At 44.7% G+C, this 20,320-nt stretch overlaps 1 protein-coding gene across 1 annotated transcript in view; it reads right to left on the bottom strand.

Moving 5' to 3' along the window:
* Window positions 1–14,924: 14,924 nt before the first annotated feature.
* The window catches only part of CUNH13orf42 (chromosome unknown C13orf42 homolog), a 29,632-nt gene continuing 24,236 nt past the window's right edge, over window positions 14,925–20,320 (bottom strand). The window contains exons 2-4 of the mRNA XM_028104455.2: window positions 17,861–18,008; window positions 16,079–16,319; window positions 14,925–15,099 (exon numbers count right to left, since the gene is read on the bottom strand). Coding sequence (XP_027960256.2) covers window positions 14,925–15,099; window positions 16,079–16,319; window positions 17,861–18,008 — 564 coding nt within the window. The remainder of the gene's footprint in view (window positions 15,100–16,078; window positions 16,320–17,860; window positions 18,009–20,320) is intronic.

Raw genomic sequence — 20,320 nt, 5'->3', positions numbered from 1 at the left:
TTGCATGGCTCTGCAGAGGTGTAGGACAGCCCCATGGATGTGACACATGGCCATGGCAGCATCTCGTGAACCTACAAAGCCAGGGATGGGGGCATGCCCCTGAAATGAATGCCCGGGGAATCTGGCAAGCGCTCCTTAAAGGACAAAGCATCTTTAGCTTTGTACCCCCAACACCCAACACATGCAATCAAATTCCAAATGATGTTGAAAGATTTCTCCCCTCCCAGTAGGCTCTCCTTCCCCACCCCCACTCAGATCCCTCTCCCGGCCTGCCCCCCTCTTTCTGCATCCCCCTTAGAAGGCTCCCCTAGCCTCCCCACCCAGTAGGCTCCCTTGTCTGTCACCCCTCCTCCTATCTTCCTCACATCACCCCCTCCACAGAAAGACCTAATACTCTGACACACTGGTACTTATTTAAGACCCTTCTTCCTCCTTTCTGAAACGGAGACTGCTTATTCTCAAAAGCTGGCCTCTCGCTCTGCTATTCCTGCACGGAAGGAACATGTGTTCAGGAGGAGAAGAAAAGGCTCTGGACTAGGTGATTTCCATAATTATGCTTCCCAGGCCCCCACCACCATTCAGCTGACAGTCTTTTCTCCCCTGCCAAGTGGGCCTGCTCCGGCTCTCTCTGTTGCACCCCCGCCCCCCACAAGCCCTCAACCCAGCTTTTTCAAACACGCCAGCACTCTTACATCTCACAATAAGTAAATGGTTAAAAAAAAAAAAAAAAAAAAAAAAAACCTCCATTTTCTTTCTCATGCAGCAGATGGCAGGTCTCAGGAACTTGGTGAAAATTAGGCTTTCTGATTTTCTAATAAATTTCAGTATCTCACACAAAAAGCACAAGCTCATTCTGATTCTGATGTTAAGTACCATATGGCATCTCATTCGTGGGCTGTGGCAGCCTCATCCTCAGGGTAACGAGGAAGGGGGGATCTTTCCTAGAACGAGATTGAGCTCGCCCGGACCAGTCGGATCCCCCCGTGAATACCAGGTGGTAAGAATACGGTATATGGCAGTGGGGCAATTATCTCTCTCTTACGGTATGTGTTCATTCTCACTGCCCATTTTCCTAATTACAACTGCCACCCAAAGGACTACTTTTTGTAAATACCCTGTAAACATTTGAAAAGACATAGGCAGTGTATGGATGGAGAAAAACGTCCCTGGACTTGGAAACTGTCTGGAAAATTGGCTGACGTTTTATGTTTCTCAATGCCATAGACAGCCTAGTGAGGAACTTCCCATATATGGAAATTCCCTTCTCTCTTCTACGACAAAAGGGCCCCACTGCCCGGACTGTAACTGTTGTTCTGAGGGCCACTTTTCACTGCTACTTCTTTTGGTCTTCAGGGTGCAGTTGGGTGAGCCTTGACAAATGTCTCCACCTGGGGAGCTCACCAGCTCACATCCCAGTAAAGAGATAAACCGTCTCCATCATCGCAGAAAGCTCCCTCGTGCCTTCTCGATCAGCCCCTCTCCCCCAGTGACTCTTCTGATAATCTCGATAGATTAGTTTTGCTGGCTCTTAAACTTCAGAACTTCATATAAATTAAATCAAACAGCATGTTCTCTTCTGTATCTGGCCTCACTTTTAACCCGTGTTTGGTGCATTGAAGAAACTCATTTCCCAAATTGGACATATGTCTGGAAATACACACTCATTTATCCGTATTCTGTGATATGTAATGAGACCCTATAAGACACCTCTCATCTCCTGTGGTCTACAGACTTGGTCTCGTGTGTAATGAGAAACCTAAACTTTTCCTTTTGTACGTGACAAGTGGGCGGGGGAGGTGAGAAACCACAGGGAGGTTACTAGAGTCGATCCGTATAGTTTGAGGAAAGAAATGAGAGCAAGAGGGCAAGGAAAGAGTATTTCCTTGAGTATTGGGAAGAAGATGTTCTCTGATAAAATATAACCATTATCTGGTTTTTGTTTGTTGGTCTTTGCCTTTCTAGGACTGTAGCTGCCTTACTCTTGGTGAGCCCACGAGGAGGAAACTGAGATTAGCTAGTATTCACCTGGCTTGTTAAGAGGGACTGGGACATAGAAGAGAGAAACTGATGGGAATGCATCAGAGAGACGAAGAGAAAAGTCTCAGTATCAGCCCAAGGCACAGGGTGCTCTCAGAGAGGTGAGTTCTGCATAACTTTGCTCGCACCACGCATGCTGCGGGGTTGGTCTTGATTTCTGCCATGGAGGGACTAATACCTCATTGAAAGATGGCTTGAGGTAGAGATTGTTTGGCTGAGGATATAGCTGTGAAATGGAGCCAGATTTATTTCAGGCATGTGTTCATATTTGGAACTTCTGCATGCGGAAACAACAGGGCACTTAGCAAGGTTTAATCTTCAGGAAAAGCTTTCCAGAAGACAGGGTGGTTCCTTTTTGTCTTCCAGTTTTATTGAGAAATAATTGGCATCTTGGTTTAAGGTATACAGCATGATGGTACGATTTATGTATCATCTGAAAAATGGTTACCACAATAGGTTCCGCTAACATCCACTTCTCAGAGATACAAGAAAAAGAAAGAAAAAAGGAAAACAATTTTCTTCTTGTGATAAGAACTCACAGAATATGCTTCCTTAACAACTTCCCTAGATACCATACGGCAGTGTCAACTAGTCATCACTTTGTACATTACATTGCTGGTGCTTATATATCTCATAACCGGAATTTGTACCTTTTGACCACCTTCCTCCAATTTCACCTCCCGCCCCCCTCCACCTCTGGTTATCACAAGTTTGATCTCTTTTTCCACGAGTTCTTTTTTTTTTTTAAGGTTTTACATATATGTGAGATCATACAGTATTTTTCTTTCTTTGTCTGACTAATTTCACATAGCATAATGCCTACTGGGCCCATCCATGTTTTTGCAGGTGGTAGGATTTCCTTGTTTTTAATGTCTGAATACTAGTCCACTGTGTGTGTGTGTGTGTGTGTGTGTGTGTGTGTGTGTGTGTCCGTCCGTACCACAGCTTCTTTTATCCCTTCATCCACTGATGGACACTTAGGTTGTTTCCATAGCTTGCCTATTGTAAATAATGCTGCTATGAACATGGGGATGCAACTATGTTTTCAAGTTAGTGTTTTCATATCTGTTGGATATATTCCCAAAAGTGGAATTGCGGGATGATTTGGTAGTTCGATTTTTACTTTTCTGAGCCTCCTCCATACTCCATACTGTTGTCTATAGCAGCTGTACCAATTTACAATCCCACCAACAGAGCGCAAGTGTTCCCACTCTCCATATCCATGCCAGCATTTATTACTTCTTGTCTTTTTGGTGATGGCCATTCTAACAGATGTGAGTTGATATTTCATTGTGGTTTTCCTTTGCATTTCCCTGTTCCTTAGTGATGCTCAGCATCTTTTCGTGTACCTGTTAGCCTTTTGTCTATTTTCTTTGGTAAAATATATATTCAGATCCTTTGCTGATTTTTTAATTGGATTGTTTTTTGGGGTTTTTTTGTTACTGAGTTGTATGAATTCCTTATATATTTTGGATATTAACCCTTTATCAGATGTATAATTTGCAGATATTTTTCCCATTCTACAGATTGTCTTTTCATTTGATTCATGGTTTCTTTTGCTATGTAGAAGCTTTTTAGTTTGATGTAGTTCTGCGTGTTCATTTTTTATTTTGTTGCTTGTGCTTTAGGTGTCATATCTAAAAAAAATCATTACCAAGACCCATATCAAGGAGCTTTATTCCTGTGTTTTCTTCTAGGAGGTTCATGTTTTCAGGTCTTACATTTAAGTCTTCAATCCATTTGAGTAAATTTTTGTGGGTGATGTAAGATGTGGATCCAATTTCATTCCTTTGCATGTGAATATCCAATTATCACAGCACCATTTATTGAAGAGACTGTCTTTGCTCCATTAAGTAGTCTTGGCTCTCTTGTCAAATATTAATTGACTATATATGATGGGGTTTATTTCCGGGCTCTCGATTCTGTTTCATTGGTCTGTTTGTCTGTTTTGATGCCAATACGATGCTATTTTGATGACTATGGCTTTATAGTATAGCTTGATAGCAGGAAATGTGATGCCTCCTGTTTTGTTCTTCTTAGGAGTTCTTTGTCTATTTGTCATCTTTGGTGGTTCCATATAAATTTTACAAGTGCTTTTTCTCTTCTGTAAAAAATGCCGTTAGAGGACATCTGGGTGGCTCAAGTCAGTTAAGCGTCTACCTTCAGCTCAGATTACGATCCCAGGGTCCTGGGATCAAGTCCCACATTGGGCTCCTTGCTCAGCAGGGCGCCTGCTTCTCCGTCTCCCTCTGTTGCTCCCCCTGCTTGTGCTCTGTTCCCCCACCCCGCTGACAAATAAATAAATAAATAAAATCTTTTTTTAAAAATGCCATTGGAATCTTGATAAGGACTTCATTGAATCTATAGATGGCTTTTGGTAGTATTGACATTTTAACAACATTAATTCTTCCAGTTCCTGAACAGAGGAAAACTTTCTATTTATTTTTGTCTTCCTAGATTTCTTTCATCAATGTCTTATAGTTTTCAGAGTAGAGATCTTTCATTTCCTCAGATTTATTCCTATGTATTTTATTATTTTTTGGTGCTGTTGTAAATGGAATCAATTTATTTCTTTTCAGAAAATTCATTGTTAGTGTATAGAAATGCTACTGATTTTTTTTAAATGGGTTTCTGTCTTTTTTTTTAAGATTATTTATTTATTTATTTGACAGGGACAGCAAGAGAGGGAACACAAGCAGGGGGAGTGGGAGAGGGGGAAGCAGGCTTCCTGCTGAGCAGGGAGCCCAATGCTGGGCTCGATCCCAGGACCCTGGGATCATGACCTGAGCCGAAGGCAGACGCTAAACGACTGAGCCACCCAGGAGCCCCTAAATGCTACTGATTTTTTAATGTTAGTTTTATATCCTCCAACTTTACTGAATTTCATTAAGTCAATCTAATAGTTTTTTGGTTGAGTCTTTAGAATTTTCTATATATAAAATATCTTCTGCAATAGATACAGTTTTACTTCTTCTTTTCCCATTCTAATAGCTTTTCTTTTTCCTTTTTGTGCTTTTCCAACACTTACTATTATTATTACTATTAGTATTATTTACTTACTTGTACCTGCCATTTCTTTTTCTTGCCTGATGGCTCTAGCTACGTACTTCCAGTACTATGTTGAATAAGAGTGGTGGGAGTGGGCATCCTTGTCTTGTTCCTAATCTTAAAGGAAAAGTTCAGCTTTTTACTTGAGCATGACATTAGCGGTGGGCTTTCCTATATGGCATTTATTAGGTTGAGATATTTTCCTTCTGTACCTAATTTTTTAAGAGCATTTATCGTGAATGGATGTTGAATTTTGTCAAACGCTTTATGTCTGTTGAGATGATTATATAATTCTTTTCTTTCATTCTGTTAATGTGATATACCACATTGATTGATTTGTGTATGTTGAACCATCCTTACAATCCAGGAATCAATCCCACTGGATCATGGTGAATGATCCTTTTAATGTGCTGCTTAATTCAGTTTGCCAGTATTTTATTGAGGATTTTTTGCCTCTATATTTATCAGGCATATTGCCTGTGGTTTTCTTTTCTAGTAGTGTCCTTTTCTGGTTTTGGTATCAGGATGATGCTGGCCTCGTAAAATGAGTTTGTGTTCCCCCCTCTTCAATATTTTAAAAGAGTTTGAAAATGATTGCCATTAATTCTTCTGTAAATGTTTGGGAGAATTAACCAGTGAAGCCATCTGGTGCTGGGCTTTCCTCCATTAGGAGAATTTTTATTACTGATTTAATCTCCTTACTAGTAATTGGTCTATTCAGATTTCCTATTTCTTCCTTTCTTTCTATTCTAGTCCTTTCTTTCTTCAGTCTTAGTAAGTTGTATATTTCTAAGAATTTTTCCATTTCTTCTAGGTTGTCCAGTTTGTTAGCATATAGTTGTTCATGTAGCCTCTTATGATCCTTTGGCTTTCTTTGGTATCGGTTGTAATGTCTCCTTTTTCATTTATAATATTGCTGATTTGAGCCCTTTCTTTTTTCCCCCAGTTAGTCTAGCTAGGGCTTTGTCAATTTTGTTTATCTTTTCAAAAAAACCAACTTATAATTTGTTTTATCTTTTCTATTTTTTCCGCATTCTCTATCTCATTTACTTCTACCCTCATCTGTATTATTTCCTTTTATCTGCTAACTTAAGGTTCAATTTGTTCTTCTTTTTCTAGTTCCTTAAGGCATAGAGTTATGTTGCTTACTTGAGATCTTTCTTGCTTCTTAATGTAGCTGTTTATTGCTATGAACTTCCTTCTCAGTACTGCTTTTGCCGCATCCCACAAGTACACGCATGCTATGTTTCCATTTTCATTTGTCTTGGTTTATTTAAATGTTCATAATAAGTGCCTGTTGTACCCTTGTCATGCTAGCTGTGATAATAATAGCTCAGTTCTACCAAGCCTCACTATGTGCCTCACAAAACACTGTAGGATGAACTGCATGAAATTGCTATTCTTGTGAGCCAAAGACTTGAACACCAGCAATTTCATTTTGTTCCAGTGAATATTATTTCATCCTTACCACAATCCTATAAAGTAGGTCCTATTATCATTAACTCCCTTTAAAGATGACAACATAGAGTTACAGAGAAGTTAAGTAGCTTCCTTGAGGCTCCAAAGCTAATGTAGGATCTGGTATTCAAACTCAGTCCCAAGTCTCTGTAGCCTCCAAGAAAAGAATACAAATGGTTGGTTATAACCCCTTTCTTTTTTTCTACAAGAAGCTGAGTCCTATCTCAAAATCAGGTGGTATCTTCAGAAAATCTCTTTTTCCAAGAAAGTCAAACTGTGGCCTGTGGAGGCCCACTCTCTTTCATCTGCCACACTGGGGGATGACATTCTACTTTGGACCTTGACACCCTGGTGGATGACATTCTACTTTGGACCTGGAGCTGGTGCAGTGTTGTGAAAAAAACCCTGGAAAATGGGTTCGGAATGTAGAACTCTGGGTCTTTCTATTTCAAACCAGAGCCTTCCCCCTTAGAACTGAGGAAAACAGCACGAGCTGAAGCTTTTCCTTGTTGAACCCAGTTTACTTCCACCCTCCCTAGCAGTCCCATGCTTTCTGGCAATGGTATCTATGTCATTCTAAGAGGGCATGTTTCTTTCTCTTTCTGTTTGAATTTCAAGCCCTTCGGGGATATAGAAAGAGGACCAACAGAATTATTAGGCGTGAAGTGCCACCATGTGGCCAAATGACCACATACCAACAGCCCGCTGTGTACTTGCTCCACTGTAAGGGAAGCCATGGGATATGGCTTTGAATGTCCACAAATGCAGACACGTGGAAGAACACAGCTCAGCACACTGGACTCAGGTGTGAGTCCTCCCTCTGGGACTGGCTCCCTAGGTCTGGATTAATCATGAAAATGTCATTCGTCTTCCCTGAGTGGCAGTTGCCCTCAGTGTCATACAGAGCTATGATTTTCAGGGGTGGGAGTCCAGGGACTGCAAAATGAAGACACATTCGCCTTTCCAAATTACATATAGAAGCCAGGCCAAAGTGGAGCTGAGGGGTCAAATCAAACAATAGCTCTGACACTCCTGTTAAAGCTCACTTAAGACCAAATTCAGCAAACTTCAAATCTACCCTAATCCATACTTCCATTTAATTTTGGGAAAAGCTGCAAATGAATCGGATGATCTGGGGGCCATACGTAGAGGAAGCATGACAATAAAGGACTGTCACATTGTAATCAACTGATCATACCTAATATATTGATATTTTTCATGAGCCCATAAAGTATTGGCTGCGGTATTTATTGTGTGCTTTCTGTGTGCCAGACACTATGCGGAGTGCTCTATGTGCATTGTTGTATTAGGGGCTCCTATACCCCATGAAGCAGCCATTTTACAATCAGGTAGCCATTTTATAATCAGGAAACTGAGGCTGAGAGCAGGTGAGTGTCACGCCCAAGGCCAGCCAGCCACTGAGTGGAACAGTGGAGACTCAAGCCAGACCTCTGATTCAAGAGCACATTTTTTTTCCCTTAAGATTTATTTATTTATTTATTTATTTGACAGAGAAAGAGAGCAAGAGAGGGAACACAAGCAGGGGGAGTGGGAGAGGGAGAAATGGGCTCCCCACTGAGCAGGGAGCCCGATGCGGGACTCAGTCCCAGGACGCTGAGATCATGACCTGAGCTAAAAGCAGACACTTAACAACTGAGCCACCCAGGTGCCCCTCAAGAGCACATTCTTAACCTTATGTTGGTTCAGTACTGTCTTCTTCCAAACAGTTATTTCAGGAGGCTGTACGACCTCTAATCATGTCTTACACATTTCAGGATTTCTCTTTTACAGCTATTTTAGAGTATGTGGCAGAATTTTTGACTCTTCTAAGTGATGGCGGCAAATCATTGTCTTTTAATATGGCCACAGTTAACAATTACTGTCTACCAGGCACTTTACCGGGTAGCCTTCATTTTTCCCTCACCATAACACTGCAAGTTAAGAACTGGTATTATCGTGCCCTATTCTCATTTGAGAAAAATGAGGCCCAGAGACCCTAAGTCACCCAGCCACATTTTCACCCCAGGGCTGCAGGGTCCACAGAGGGCCACCAGGTGAGAGCAGGGGGTTGCTCATTGGATGAGGCAGTGTGAGAGCCTGACCCCACCCAGCCCCACCCCCACCCTGGGAAAGGGGCCCCTAGCCACTGAGGCTGCCTGCTGGATCCTTGCCGCCCTGGTCCCTGGTCCGTAACATTCCACTGCCTCTCTGGAGCGCTTGAGTTTTAGAAACAGCCAGAAGGAATCTGGAGCTGGGTTTTGTAAGTAGGGTCAGTGAGCTCTCTGGACGTAGACAATACCATTTTGAATCAAAATCAAGACTGTTTTTCTTACTTGGCTTTGGTGCATGCCCTGCTGGCTCCACACCCTCCCCCTCCATTATCTGTGCTCTGTTCCCCCAAACTTGGAGCATTTTCTTTACCTCATTAAATGCTTTTCCTTGCACCACACATGCTCGTTCTCTCCCAAGCCTTTAAATGTTGGGGTACTCTGGCCTGCTCCTCCACCTCCCTGCCCTTTAGATTTCCACTTGATATCTTAGTGACTGAATCTCCTCATGACTTCAGATTCTGTCTCTGTGGTGGCAGCTCCCGGTTTTGTACCTCTAGATCCAGCCACTCCCCTGAGCTCTACCCAGAGGTGTCTAATCTCCCACCTGGAAGTCCACAGAAAGCTCTGAATTAACATCTACAAAATAGAACTTTTGATTTCTCTCCCCAGTTCCCCTCCAGAAAAACTCTGCTGGCCAGCCCCTCTGTTAATCAACTTAATAAAGGGTACCTGTGGTCACTAGTGCCTCAAGCTAGACCCCTGTGTCTCTGTATCTAGTTCCCGGCAAGCCTAAACACCTGTAAGTCCTGCTTCAGAGTCTCTCCCAACCCAGCCCTCCCATCCAGGCAGCCAGCAACGCCTCTTGTCTGGCCCACAGTAGAGTGACCCAGCTGGTGTACCAAGTTGTCCCTTTGAGCCCTTCAGTAAAACCCCCACCCAACAGCCACAGTCATCTTTCAAAAATTAAATCAGATTGTGCTACTCTTCTGTTCAGAACCCTCCAAGGACCACCCAGTACATTCCTTCCTGCATCCTCAAGGTCCCCGATGCCTTCCTTCCTGGGGCCTTTACGCGAGCTCTTTCCTTGGCCTGACCAGTCCTTCCCGTGGTCTCATTAACCCCTGCCTCGTGCAGGGCTCTGTTCAAGTATCACCACCTCTGCAGGGCTTTCTCTGACTAAAAATCTCACCTCCCTCCCATTCTCTATTTTACTTGACAGGATTTATCATTCCCCGACACGTTAGTACATTTGAATATACATGCAAGTAGTATATGATTGCTTACTGCCTGCACACTCCTTCCCACCAAATTTATATAAGCTCTGAAGGCAGGGATCTGGTCTTACTGTTCTACTCTCAGGGCCTGGAAGATTTCTGAGCACATGCAGGTGCTCAGTAATACCTTTGGAATAAATCAGTGATGTCTTTAAACTCCTTCCAATGCCATACCCCCTCCAGCACAGATCCTTTGCCTGCGACATTCCCTCAGCCTGAATCTCTCTCTGTGTAGCCCCCAGCCCTTTACATTTTGATGCCTCATATTCCCCTAAAGACCTCAGCTCACTGCCACTTCCATTCATTTAGGCAATCGGTAAATCATTCAGTCAACATCAGTTGTTGGTGTAGGCACTGTTCTTAACACAGGGCATAGTGCGTGAACAGAATAGACTAAGCTACTGCCCTCATGGAGCTCACAATCTAATGGGGGCAAGCGTGCACAAGTGAATGTGTATGAGTGAGTATGTGCAAGTGTGTATATGTGTGCATGTATGTACAATCGTGTGTTAGATCACAGTAGACACAGTGCAGCCAGCTAATGCACAGTAGAGATTAAGAGCAGTGATGGTTGAGATAGGGTTGTCAAGAAGACCTTTCTGAGGAGGTGACATTTGAGTATCTGAGTATGACAAATGAAGCTATATGGGATCGAGAAAGCCCTTCCCAAGCCACCCTGCCCCAGCCAGCTCAGATGCCCCCCTTACAAGTTCCCCGTGGCACCACAGGCCTGCCTTCCAGAACTTACCACAATTCTGATTCATGTGTGCTGGTGTAACCCTTTGCTGAAGGTCTGCGTCTCCCCCCAGCCAAGAATTCCGTGAGAGACTCTGTTTATATTCTGTCCCCAGACACAGGCTGGGACATAGTAAATGCTCAATATTCTTTGTCAAATGACAAACAAATGGATAAACAAACATGGGCAATTTCCCCAAGAGAATGACCAGCAGGCTTTGACACGCTCTGTGGCCTGGGAGGTCAACCAAAATGGCTACATCAATTTATTTACAAAGTGTGTCTGCCCAACCTCTCCCATCACCAGCACCACACTCCTCCTGCCCCTTTCAAGGAGAACTGCCCTGACCCATGCTGTTGATGAGGAACTGGGGGGTCCAAGGCACTCATGTTTGACTGGAGGGAGGTGGGAACAGATATCACCAGAGAATGCATGTGAACCACAGGGGACCATGGGCAAGATCCACCACAGAAGTCAGATTGCGGGCCTGAGGGCCTCTCTTCCTGAGGCTGTGGGGAGCTTGGATTGGTTTAATCCCACAGCATTTCAGGGCCACTTCCGGGCTCACCCCCCCACCCCCCCCTACCCCCGCCACACACACACAGCTATATTGCATCTTCTGAGGCTTCTGCTCTCCACTCTTCAGCTCAAGGTGGGATAACGCTTAATTCTTGAACCCTGTCTGATCAAGTCTCCTTGATTTCTGTCAATCTGGCTTTCCACGGCAGCTCAGTAGAAACCCTGCCCTTCAGTCAAGGGCATCCCCTTGCTGGCCAGTACCCTTTCTGTGACTTTCCTGATAACTGCCCTTGTGCATGAAATGACAGCCTTTAGCAATCCTCTGCCAGAGTCTAAAGCTGTCTTTCAAGAGAACCTCTGCCATGAAGTTCTCTGTAACACCTTGAGCTGAGTGCACTCTCGGCTTGTGTGGTGCTCCTCTTGCGGGTGGACTGAAATGCTCAATGAAGCAGTAAATGCCCAGCAATGTCTGATCCATGTTTTTTCTATCTTCCCCCCATTAGGTTGCCAATTACCTAAGGGCAGAAAGTGTGTCTTATATTATTTTGCTTGGTATACAGCAGTTGCTTACTAAGGACTTGATAGACTGATTGAAGGAAAACATCACTCTTGACCCTTAGCAATGTTTTTGTAGACTTGCTATCCATTCTTCATCCTTATAGGGTTGAAGTGCTGTGTTTTTCCACCTGGTAATTTTGTATAATCAGAAAGTCTTTTCAAAATAAGAAGCTGTCAGACAAAGAATTTCAGTTTCACAAAACTAGAGGGTGGCAACTGTAATAAAGAAATTGGGAAATGACACCTAAGGCAGAGTTCACAAGGGATATTGGGCAGTTAGAATCAAGCTTAAAAGGAAATTAGGCTGGTTACTAAGAAGGACGAGAACACCTTGTGATACCGTGTGTGGCGGGCTGAATTATGGTCTCCCCACGACGTCTGCATCCCAATCCCCAGAACCTGTGAGTGTTACCTTATGTGGCAAAAGGGATTTTGCAGATTTGATTCAGTTGAGGTTTCTGAGATGGCGAGATGATCCTGGGTCATCCAGGTGGGACCGACATAATCATAAAGGTCCATCCATATAAGGGGCAGGCAGAAGATCAGAGTGAGTAGCTGGAGACAGGAGGACAGAAGCAGAAGGCTGGGGTGACGTAAGGCAGGGCCCACAAGCCAGGTATGCAGCCAGGCTCTGGAAGCTGGAAAAGGCCAGGGGATGGATGCTCCCCTCAAAGCCTCCAGAAGAAATCAACCCTGCCCACACCTTGACTTATCCCAGTCAGACTGATTTTAGTTCTGACTTCTAGGCTATAAGAGAATAAATTTATGTTGTTTTAAGCCCCTAGAGTTGTGGGAATTGTTACAGCTCCAGGAAGAAACCAATTCACCATGAAAAGGCCATCAGTGATGAGGGGAATGTAGTCTCCTCTGGGCTCTGTCTGAGAGTGGGCCCAGAAAGTTCTGTCCTGGAAGCCATGTTCTCAGTTGCAGGGCTACCACCAAAGGGCTGGGGAGATGCCAGTCCAAGTAAACTCCCCATTGATCTTCCTTTGTGAAGAAGACACATTGTGGTGGGAGCTAGAAAGCAAGGTCTAAAGAACAAGCCCGATGCCAGGAACTCACATCCTCTTTTTGGACATTCAGTCTAAAGATAGGTATATTTCCATAAATCATAACCAAGACAATCCGGGGAAGCTACCACAGCGTGTCAAGGAGCAGCTGCTTGAATGACTGGTCAGTTCACGGTGAAAAGAATCAATCAAATGAGCTGATTTTACTGAACTGACTTTTATTGTCTCAAATTTTATTTATCTCAAGACCCCATCTCAGGATTCCCTAGACAAAGCCCAGATCCCGGGGTTTATCACCAATTTCAAATACCTAAAATCATCCCAAAGACAAGCCAGCCTTCTGTTTCTGAATCGTGGAATTTTTCAGGCAGTTTGTGTATAGTCTCATTAAAGACAAAAATATACAAAACGTGAAGCAAAAGAGAAAAGCACAGCTTCATGTCCCATAAGCAGTAAATGCTAAAAAAAAAAAAAAAAAAAAAGACTCCAAACATACTCTCTGTCCTGTTTATTTTTTTCTTATCTGTAAAAGCAAAATGTACACAGAGTCTTCACCACATAATGTCAGGGTCGAATCTATGATAAACTGTAGTTTGATAAGAAGCAGGGTAAAGAGACCTTCATCCTAAAATGATCCTCAGCAGTGAATTTTCATTTGTGGGGCTTCAAAACAAGGCCACATTTGGGGAAAAGAAAGGTCTGTGGCAATGTTAACTTGGTGTGCTTTAATGCAGTTTATAAAACAAATCTCCCAAACATTTATTTTTCAGTCAAGCTTCTGGCTAGAGCGGGTTTAGGATAAGCAACAAAATGAAAGAAATCTCCCAAACATTGACACTGGCACTCAAAAAGAAAATAATAATAAAGACAAGTATTAAAACATGTCCAGTAAATTTTCATCTGAAATGTATTGATATAAGATTTCTAAGAATGCCACATAATTATTAGCGTATTTTTTTTTCTTCTCGTAGGAGTTATAAATACTTAGAATCAGATAGTTGGGTTCACATAGATAAAAAGTTCTTTATTAAAAAACTCAACAATAAGAATATCATTACGTGAGCCTGGCAGGAGAGCTCCGTTCTGTTCTCAGACTAGCCTTAGCCTGGAGTATTCTGGGCTTAATTTGGACTATTGGTTTGTCCTCGTTTGTCTCCCTCCCTTATCCCCAAGAGCACACTTGCATTCATAAGCATGCACCAACGGGTGACTTCTTTCTTTATAAGAGAATACCAGAAGAAATAGTAACAATGAACAAAATGCAATGTATTCTCCAAACCAGTGGCTCTCAAACTCAAGCAGGCAGAAATGCAAAAAGTATGTGAGAAATGCAATTTAAAAGGTAATTCTGATTCAGATAGTTACTAAACTCACAAATCCTTTCTACTCCAAAAGAACATAAGGATGCTGGTTTTCTTTTTATTTGGGGGAGGGGAGAGACACAGCCTGCCATAAACTGGTTGCAGGGGTGTCTGTAAGGACTTTTCTGGACAATAATTTGAAGAAAAGCACTGTTCATCTCCCGCTGTCCCCAGCCCACCACCTGTGGGAAGTGGAGCTGGGTTTGGGGGCTGGGAGAGGTAGTGAGGTCCCAAGGCAGAGCCCTGACACACTCCTTCCCAATGCCAGGGCACTGGCCCCATCTCCAGCGTCATCCAGCAGACGTTTCTAGAACAGCGTGAGAGTGCTAGTGCAGTAGGAGCTGCTTCCTGAACTGCATTCTGCACAAAGGAAGGCACCCTCTGCTTGTAACCAGAGTGTTTCTGAGCCCCATAGAGACAAGAGCTGCCTTTCTGACAACTTTGGCCCAGAGATCCAAGTGGCAGGGGCGGGGCGGGGGGGGCTCATTTCCTGTATTGAGCACAATGTTAGCAGCCACTTGGACAGATGCACAGAGAACTGAAACAGGCCCCAGGGGAGACCAGGTTAGTGAGCCCAGACACTCCCACTCAAGGCCTTGCATTCTTTCTGCTGAAAGACCAGCGAGGCCGTACCTACCTGCTAGCCTGCTGTGCCAGGCGAGCCAGGCTCCAGAGTCTCCTCAGGCAGGTGCTCTGGGAGGCTGCAGGTGTGTTTGGCACTAACTGGGCACCAGCAGGCAGCGCTGATGGGCTCATGGGCTTGACTCGGTTCCAATTTCCATTTTTAACCCTTCCGAACACCGTGTGCTGCGCTGAAAGCCGCCACCTTCTCAGGGACCCGGGCTGAGTCACGCTGACTGGCCCGGAGGGAGTCAGGGCACTGTTCGCTCCCAGAGTTTCTCTCGAAGCAGCCACTGCCCTTTGGGGTTCTCGGTCTCACGGAAGTCCTCCCCCCGAGACACCAAGGGGTCCGGCGCAAAGACCTCTGCGTCCCATTCCGTGTCTTCTCCTGAGAAGTTGAAGAGGATCTGTCTGGGGCTCCCCAGGCTGGAAGGGAGGAATGAGGCAGAGGGTTTAAGTGCGGCTTCGCTGGCTGCACAGGGAAGGGATGCTCTGATTCACTATTCCAGTGGGGACCCTCAGATACTCCCCGATGCTGGGCCTTGCAGAGGCCAAAGCAGTGTCATCACGGGGGCTGGCCCCTGGGCTGGCCTTGCGCGGGAAGGATGGACGATGAGGGCTGGAGCCTGGTTTCAGTGTGTCCAGTATGTAGTCCATTATTATGGGAGGAAAAATGCTATTTAGAAAAGCTCCAAACCCATCAGAGTTGAATGGCTCTTGTACAAAGAAAAACAAGTGGCTGAGCCCAGATACACCCTTCTGTTGTGAAAGGGGAGGTCCCTACAGCGTGACCTGGGTTGCCCAGAGCAAGAGAGTACTTACTGCCCTGAATGAGTAGGCCACAGGAATTTGGGGGCTAACGATGGTAACTCATCTTGGCAGAGTTGGAGCTGGAGGGAGAAAGGCCGAAAAATGGTAGCAAGGTGGCCAGGAGGGGCCCAGCCAACGAGAAGTTCTCCATCTAAGGCAGGCCAATGCCTTTCCAAGGCGGGGGCATCTGCTTAGCTTGGTGTTGGTTCCCCCTCCTCAACCCCAAACTCTCATTAAAAATTCCTAGTACACAGGTTGTCAGTGGCAGGGTGAGGGGGTGGGGAAGCAATGAAAGAGGGGGGCACAAAGCATGCAGGCTACGAAGGCCAGAAGGAAGGGCGGGGCCGATCCAGAGCCAAAGTGACAGTGAGGAGTGGTGACAGGGGTGAACCAGGCTGGAGTATAAGCTTAGACTTATACTCATACTTTTTTTTTCCAAAAGAAAAAACATTTTTAACAAAGATCTCCCTCCCCCAAAATACATAAGAATAATTTTTGGTATATAGGATGGGGACTCAAGGCACCTTAAGAACCACCCCAGGAGTCTGGAGGACACGAAAACATCTTGGTTGTACGACTTGGTCCAAGCACTTACTCTTTTTTGCAGGCTTTGGGCTTAAATTTCAAGGTGCTGAATGCCCCTTCCACAGCCTTGGGCAAGTAAATGGGGTGCCTCTCGAGTCTTCTCTGAGTGCCAATGGTCCTGCACTCCATGGTCCTTCGAGACTGGCCGTGTGTCCTGTGCACAGTGCGTGCAGCGATGTCCTCCGAGTGCCGGCGTGGCGCCCGCAGGATCCAGTTGGAGTGCAAGCTGTGCTCCTGGGAGCTGGTGGCCACTGGAAGAAAGAAGCAGGAGTCCCGGGAAAGGAGGACTCGCCGTCAGGGAGGAGCAGGAGAGGTGGTGTGGTGACTCGGGCTGAGAACCACAACAAATGCATAGATACCACAGCGGGTTCTTAGAAAGGATGGGAAAGGCAAGCAGGGGGCATGATCTGATCTGACCCTGCAGTTATGGCTAGGGACACAGCAGAATATTGATGTGTTCATTAAAAATAAGGACACAGATCTATGTGAACTGACTTGGAAAGATACCCATGATGTACTGCATATTGTGAAGCAAAAAGAGCAGATGACAAAATAGCAAAGAGATCCTATTTTTTGCATCCTCGGTGGATTTTGCTGTTCTTTTGCCCATGTCCTGGGTCCCTCAGGCCCGACTGTTGAGAAGAGGGCTGGCCTCTGTTAGGGACCTGCAGAGGGCTGCAGTCAGGGAGGAGGGCAAGCAGATGCCCCTCCAGGAAACAGTGAGCTTGGGGAACAGGAGTATCCTTCTGTCAAATTCCACCAAACCCAATGAGAACCTAAATTTCACAGATACAGGTGTTTTGAGGCCAGACCAGCTACAGACCACAAGGATGTAATCTTCAATCTTTTGAGCATTAAGTAAAACACTCAAGAATTATTTAGTATTGGTACCAAAAGCTGATCCCTCAGTAACAAGGGCCAGTAATCCCTGAATAAAATCGTCATCAATGATGCCAAGAAGGACAAGTCAAAGATGAAAGAAACTGATAGTCAAGTAATGGAATTTAAAAGTGGGCTGAATTCATGAAGTGGTCGAATTGCTTGCTTTCCACCAGGAGAGAGCCAGTGACACAGGTTGACAGAGAAAAGCATCAGCCCAGCCCTCAGCTCGCTCCCTCTCCAGGGACCCAGGCTGGCCTAGGCAGGCCCCCTGCTCCTCTCCTTCTCTGTGCATCATCCTCAGAGCACTGATCATGAGAGCCTCAGAGGGCCCTGTGGGCACAGGGGGGACAAAGCAGATGAAGGGTCAGTCAGGTCCAGCAGAGAGTGCCAAACTAGCTCAGGGAGCGTCAGAAGCCAAATTTTTAAATACGGTTTTTCTGTTCCTTTGTCTTCTTTAAAAAAAAAAAAAATGTAAAATACACATAACATAAAATTTACCATCTGAGTCATCTTTTAGTGCACAGTTCAGGAGTACAGAATATGTCCCCACTGGTGAGTGATGGCTCTCCAGGACTTCTTCATCTTGCAAGACTGAAATTCTGTCCTCACAGCCATATAGCACCAGACCCCCCTCTAATCCCTTTCTTTAGTGCTTTGCCTCAGCTTTGGCCAGTGGACAACAGGAAGGAGTTTTTGTCTGGATATGGCTGTGAATGTTGTCAGGTGGTAGCTGCAGGGACACCTAAAGCCAAGGGCCCCCGAGGAGAAGAGCAAGCCATGGGCAGGGCTCCGGAGTGTGGATGCGAGTTTCCCTTTACTCCAAGGTGGGGTTCCTGATAACTCATCAGACAGCCCATTCCAGAGACCGCCACCCACCCACCTCCTGCCCCCTGGCGGGGAGAGCACTCACCATCAAAGTCCACATCCTCATTTGGAGGCTCTGCCTCAGCAGCCTGGGGCCGCTTCTCTGTATCCAGCTCCGCAATGATGGAATCAAAGAAGGCCATGGCCTCGGCCACATCTGCGCTGAACTGGGAGCATTTCTTTGGGGTTGCTTTCTGCTAGAGGTGAAGGGCAGGAGAGGGATTTGCCTGAGCCAGCCTCAGAGCACCCACACACAAGCAAGCCACCACCACCAAAAAGAACGCAGCACTGCTGAAACTAAATGCATGTGAAGTTATGAATTTGCAGAGTTTAAAAAGTAAATTTAAATAAGTGCCCTGGGGAAGGAGGGCGGATGCTCCGGACCCACAATTGCTGTAGGTCAATGGATTTCTAATTGTCTCAAGGAGAGACAAATAAATAATAAGATCTACGTTCTTAAGAGACTGTTTTGACCTTTAGGCAAAATACTTAGTCTTCCTTTGGCCTTTTTCCCTGCGGGTAAACACCCAGTGAGGTGATCCTACAGCTCCCTCGGTAGGCAGTGAGGGGCTCACGGCAGGAAATAAAGGACGGGCTAGACTAGAAATGCTCTGAAAGAGCTGTCAGGACCCAAAGTGGCCGAACTTGAGCTCAAGTCGTGGAATAAATTGAAGAAAAATTAGTATGATTGAAAAGTATAAGGCATAAGAAAATACGGAGTTAAAAAAAAAAAAAAAGTCTGCCGAGTGCCTAACCAGGTTCCAGGCTCTGTCCTGATCTATTCTTCTTCATGATCTCATTCCTCACCACCATCGTCACAACCTCCCACCAGTGGTCTCGGGGGGCTGAAGGGGAAGTTCAAGCACTGTGGTGGACCTCCATGGAGAACTCACAACGAAAGGCACAGAATCAATGTGTGTTGAAGAAGACACAAAGAAATGGGAAAGTGTTCCATGCTCATGGATTGGAAGAACAAATATTGTGAAGATGTCAGTGCTACCTAGAGCCATCTACACATTTAATGCAATCCCCATCAAAATACCATCCACTTTTTTCAAAGCAATGGAACAAATAATCCTAAAATTTGTATGGAACCAGAAAAGACACCATATAGCCAGAGGAATGTTGAAAAAGAAAAGCAAAACTGGTGGCATCACAATTCCGGACTTCAAGCTCAATTACAAAGCTGTCATCATCAAGACAGTATGGCACTGGCACAAAAACAGACACATAGATCAATGGAACCGAATAGAGAGCCCAGAAATGGACCCTCAACTCTATGGTCAACTGATCTTCAACAAAGCAGGAAAGAATGTCCAATGAAAAAAGGACAATCTCTTCAACAAAAGGTGTTGGGAAAATTAGACAGCCACATGCAGAAGAATGATACTGGACCATTTTCTTATGCCACACGCAAAAAGTAGACTCAAATTGGATGAAAGACCTAAATGTGAGACAGGAATCCATCAAAATCCTTGAGGAGAACACAGGCAGCAACCTCTTCGACCTCAGCCGCAGCAACTTCTTCCTAGAAACATCGCCAAAGGCAAGGGAAGCAAGGGCAAAAATGAACTATTAGGACGTCATCAAGATAAAAAGCTTTTGCACAGCAAAAGAAACAGTCCACAAAACCAAAAGACAACACAGAATAGGAGAAGAGATTTGCAAATGACATATCAGATAAAGGGCTAGTGTCCAAAATCTATAAAGAACTTATCAAACTCAACACCCAAAGAACAAATAATCCAATCAAGAAATGGGCAGAAGACATGAACAGACATTTCTGCAAAGACATACAAATGGCCAACAGATACATGAAAAAGTGCTCAACATCACTCGGCATCAGGGACATACAAATCAAAACCTCAATGAGATACTACCTCACACCAGTCAGAATGGCTAAAATTAACATATCAGGAAATGACATTTGTTGGCGAGGATGCGGAGAAAGGGGAACCCTCCTACACTGTTGGTGGGAATGCAAGCTGGTGCAGGCACTCTGGAAAACAGTAGGGAGGTTCCTCAAAAAGTTGAAAATAGAGCTACCCTACAATCCAGCAATTGCACTACTGGGTATTTACCCTAAAGATACAAATGTAGTGATCCGAAGGGGCACGTGCACCCCAATGTTTATAGCAGCAATGTCCACAATAGCCAAACTATGGAAAGAGCCTAGATGTCCATCAACAGATGAATGGATAAAGAAGATGTGGTGTATACACACACACACACACACACACACACACACACACACACACACACACACACACAATGGAATATTATGCAGCCATCAAAAGGAATGAAATCTTGCCATTTGCAACAATGTGGATGGAACTAGAGGGGTTTATGCTAAGTGAAATAAGTCAATCAGAAAAAGACAAGTATCATATGATCTCACTGATATGTGGAATTTGAGAAACAAGGCAGAGAATCATAGGGAAAGGGAGGGAAAAATGAAACAAGACAAAACCAGAGAGGGAGACAAACCATAAGAGACTTTTAATCT

The sequence above is a fragment of the Eumetopias jubatus genome, unplaced genomic scaffold, assembly GCF_037043125.1.
Source record: "Eumetopias jubatus isolate StellerSeaLion01/CBP00866 unplaced genomic scaffold, mEumJub1_p1.0 scaffold_3, whole genome shotgun sequence".
Classification (NCBI taxonomy): Eukaryota; Metazoa; Chordata; class Mammalia; order Carnivora; family Otariidae; genus Eumetopias; species Eumetopias jubatus.
Note: the sequence above shows the minus strand (reverse complement) of the source record. Positions and strands in the feature narration are given on the sequence as shown.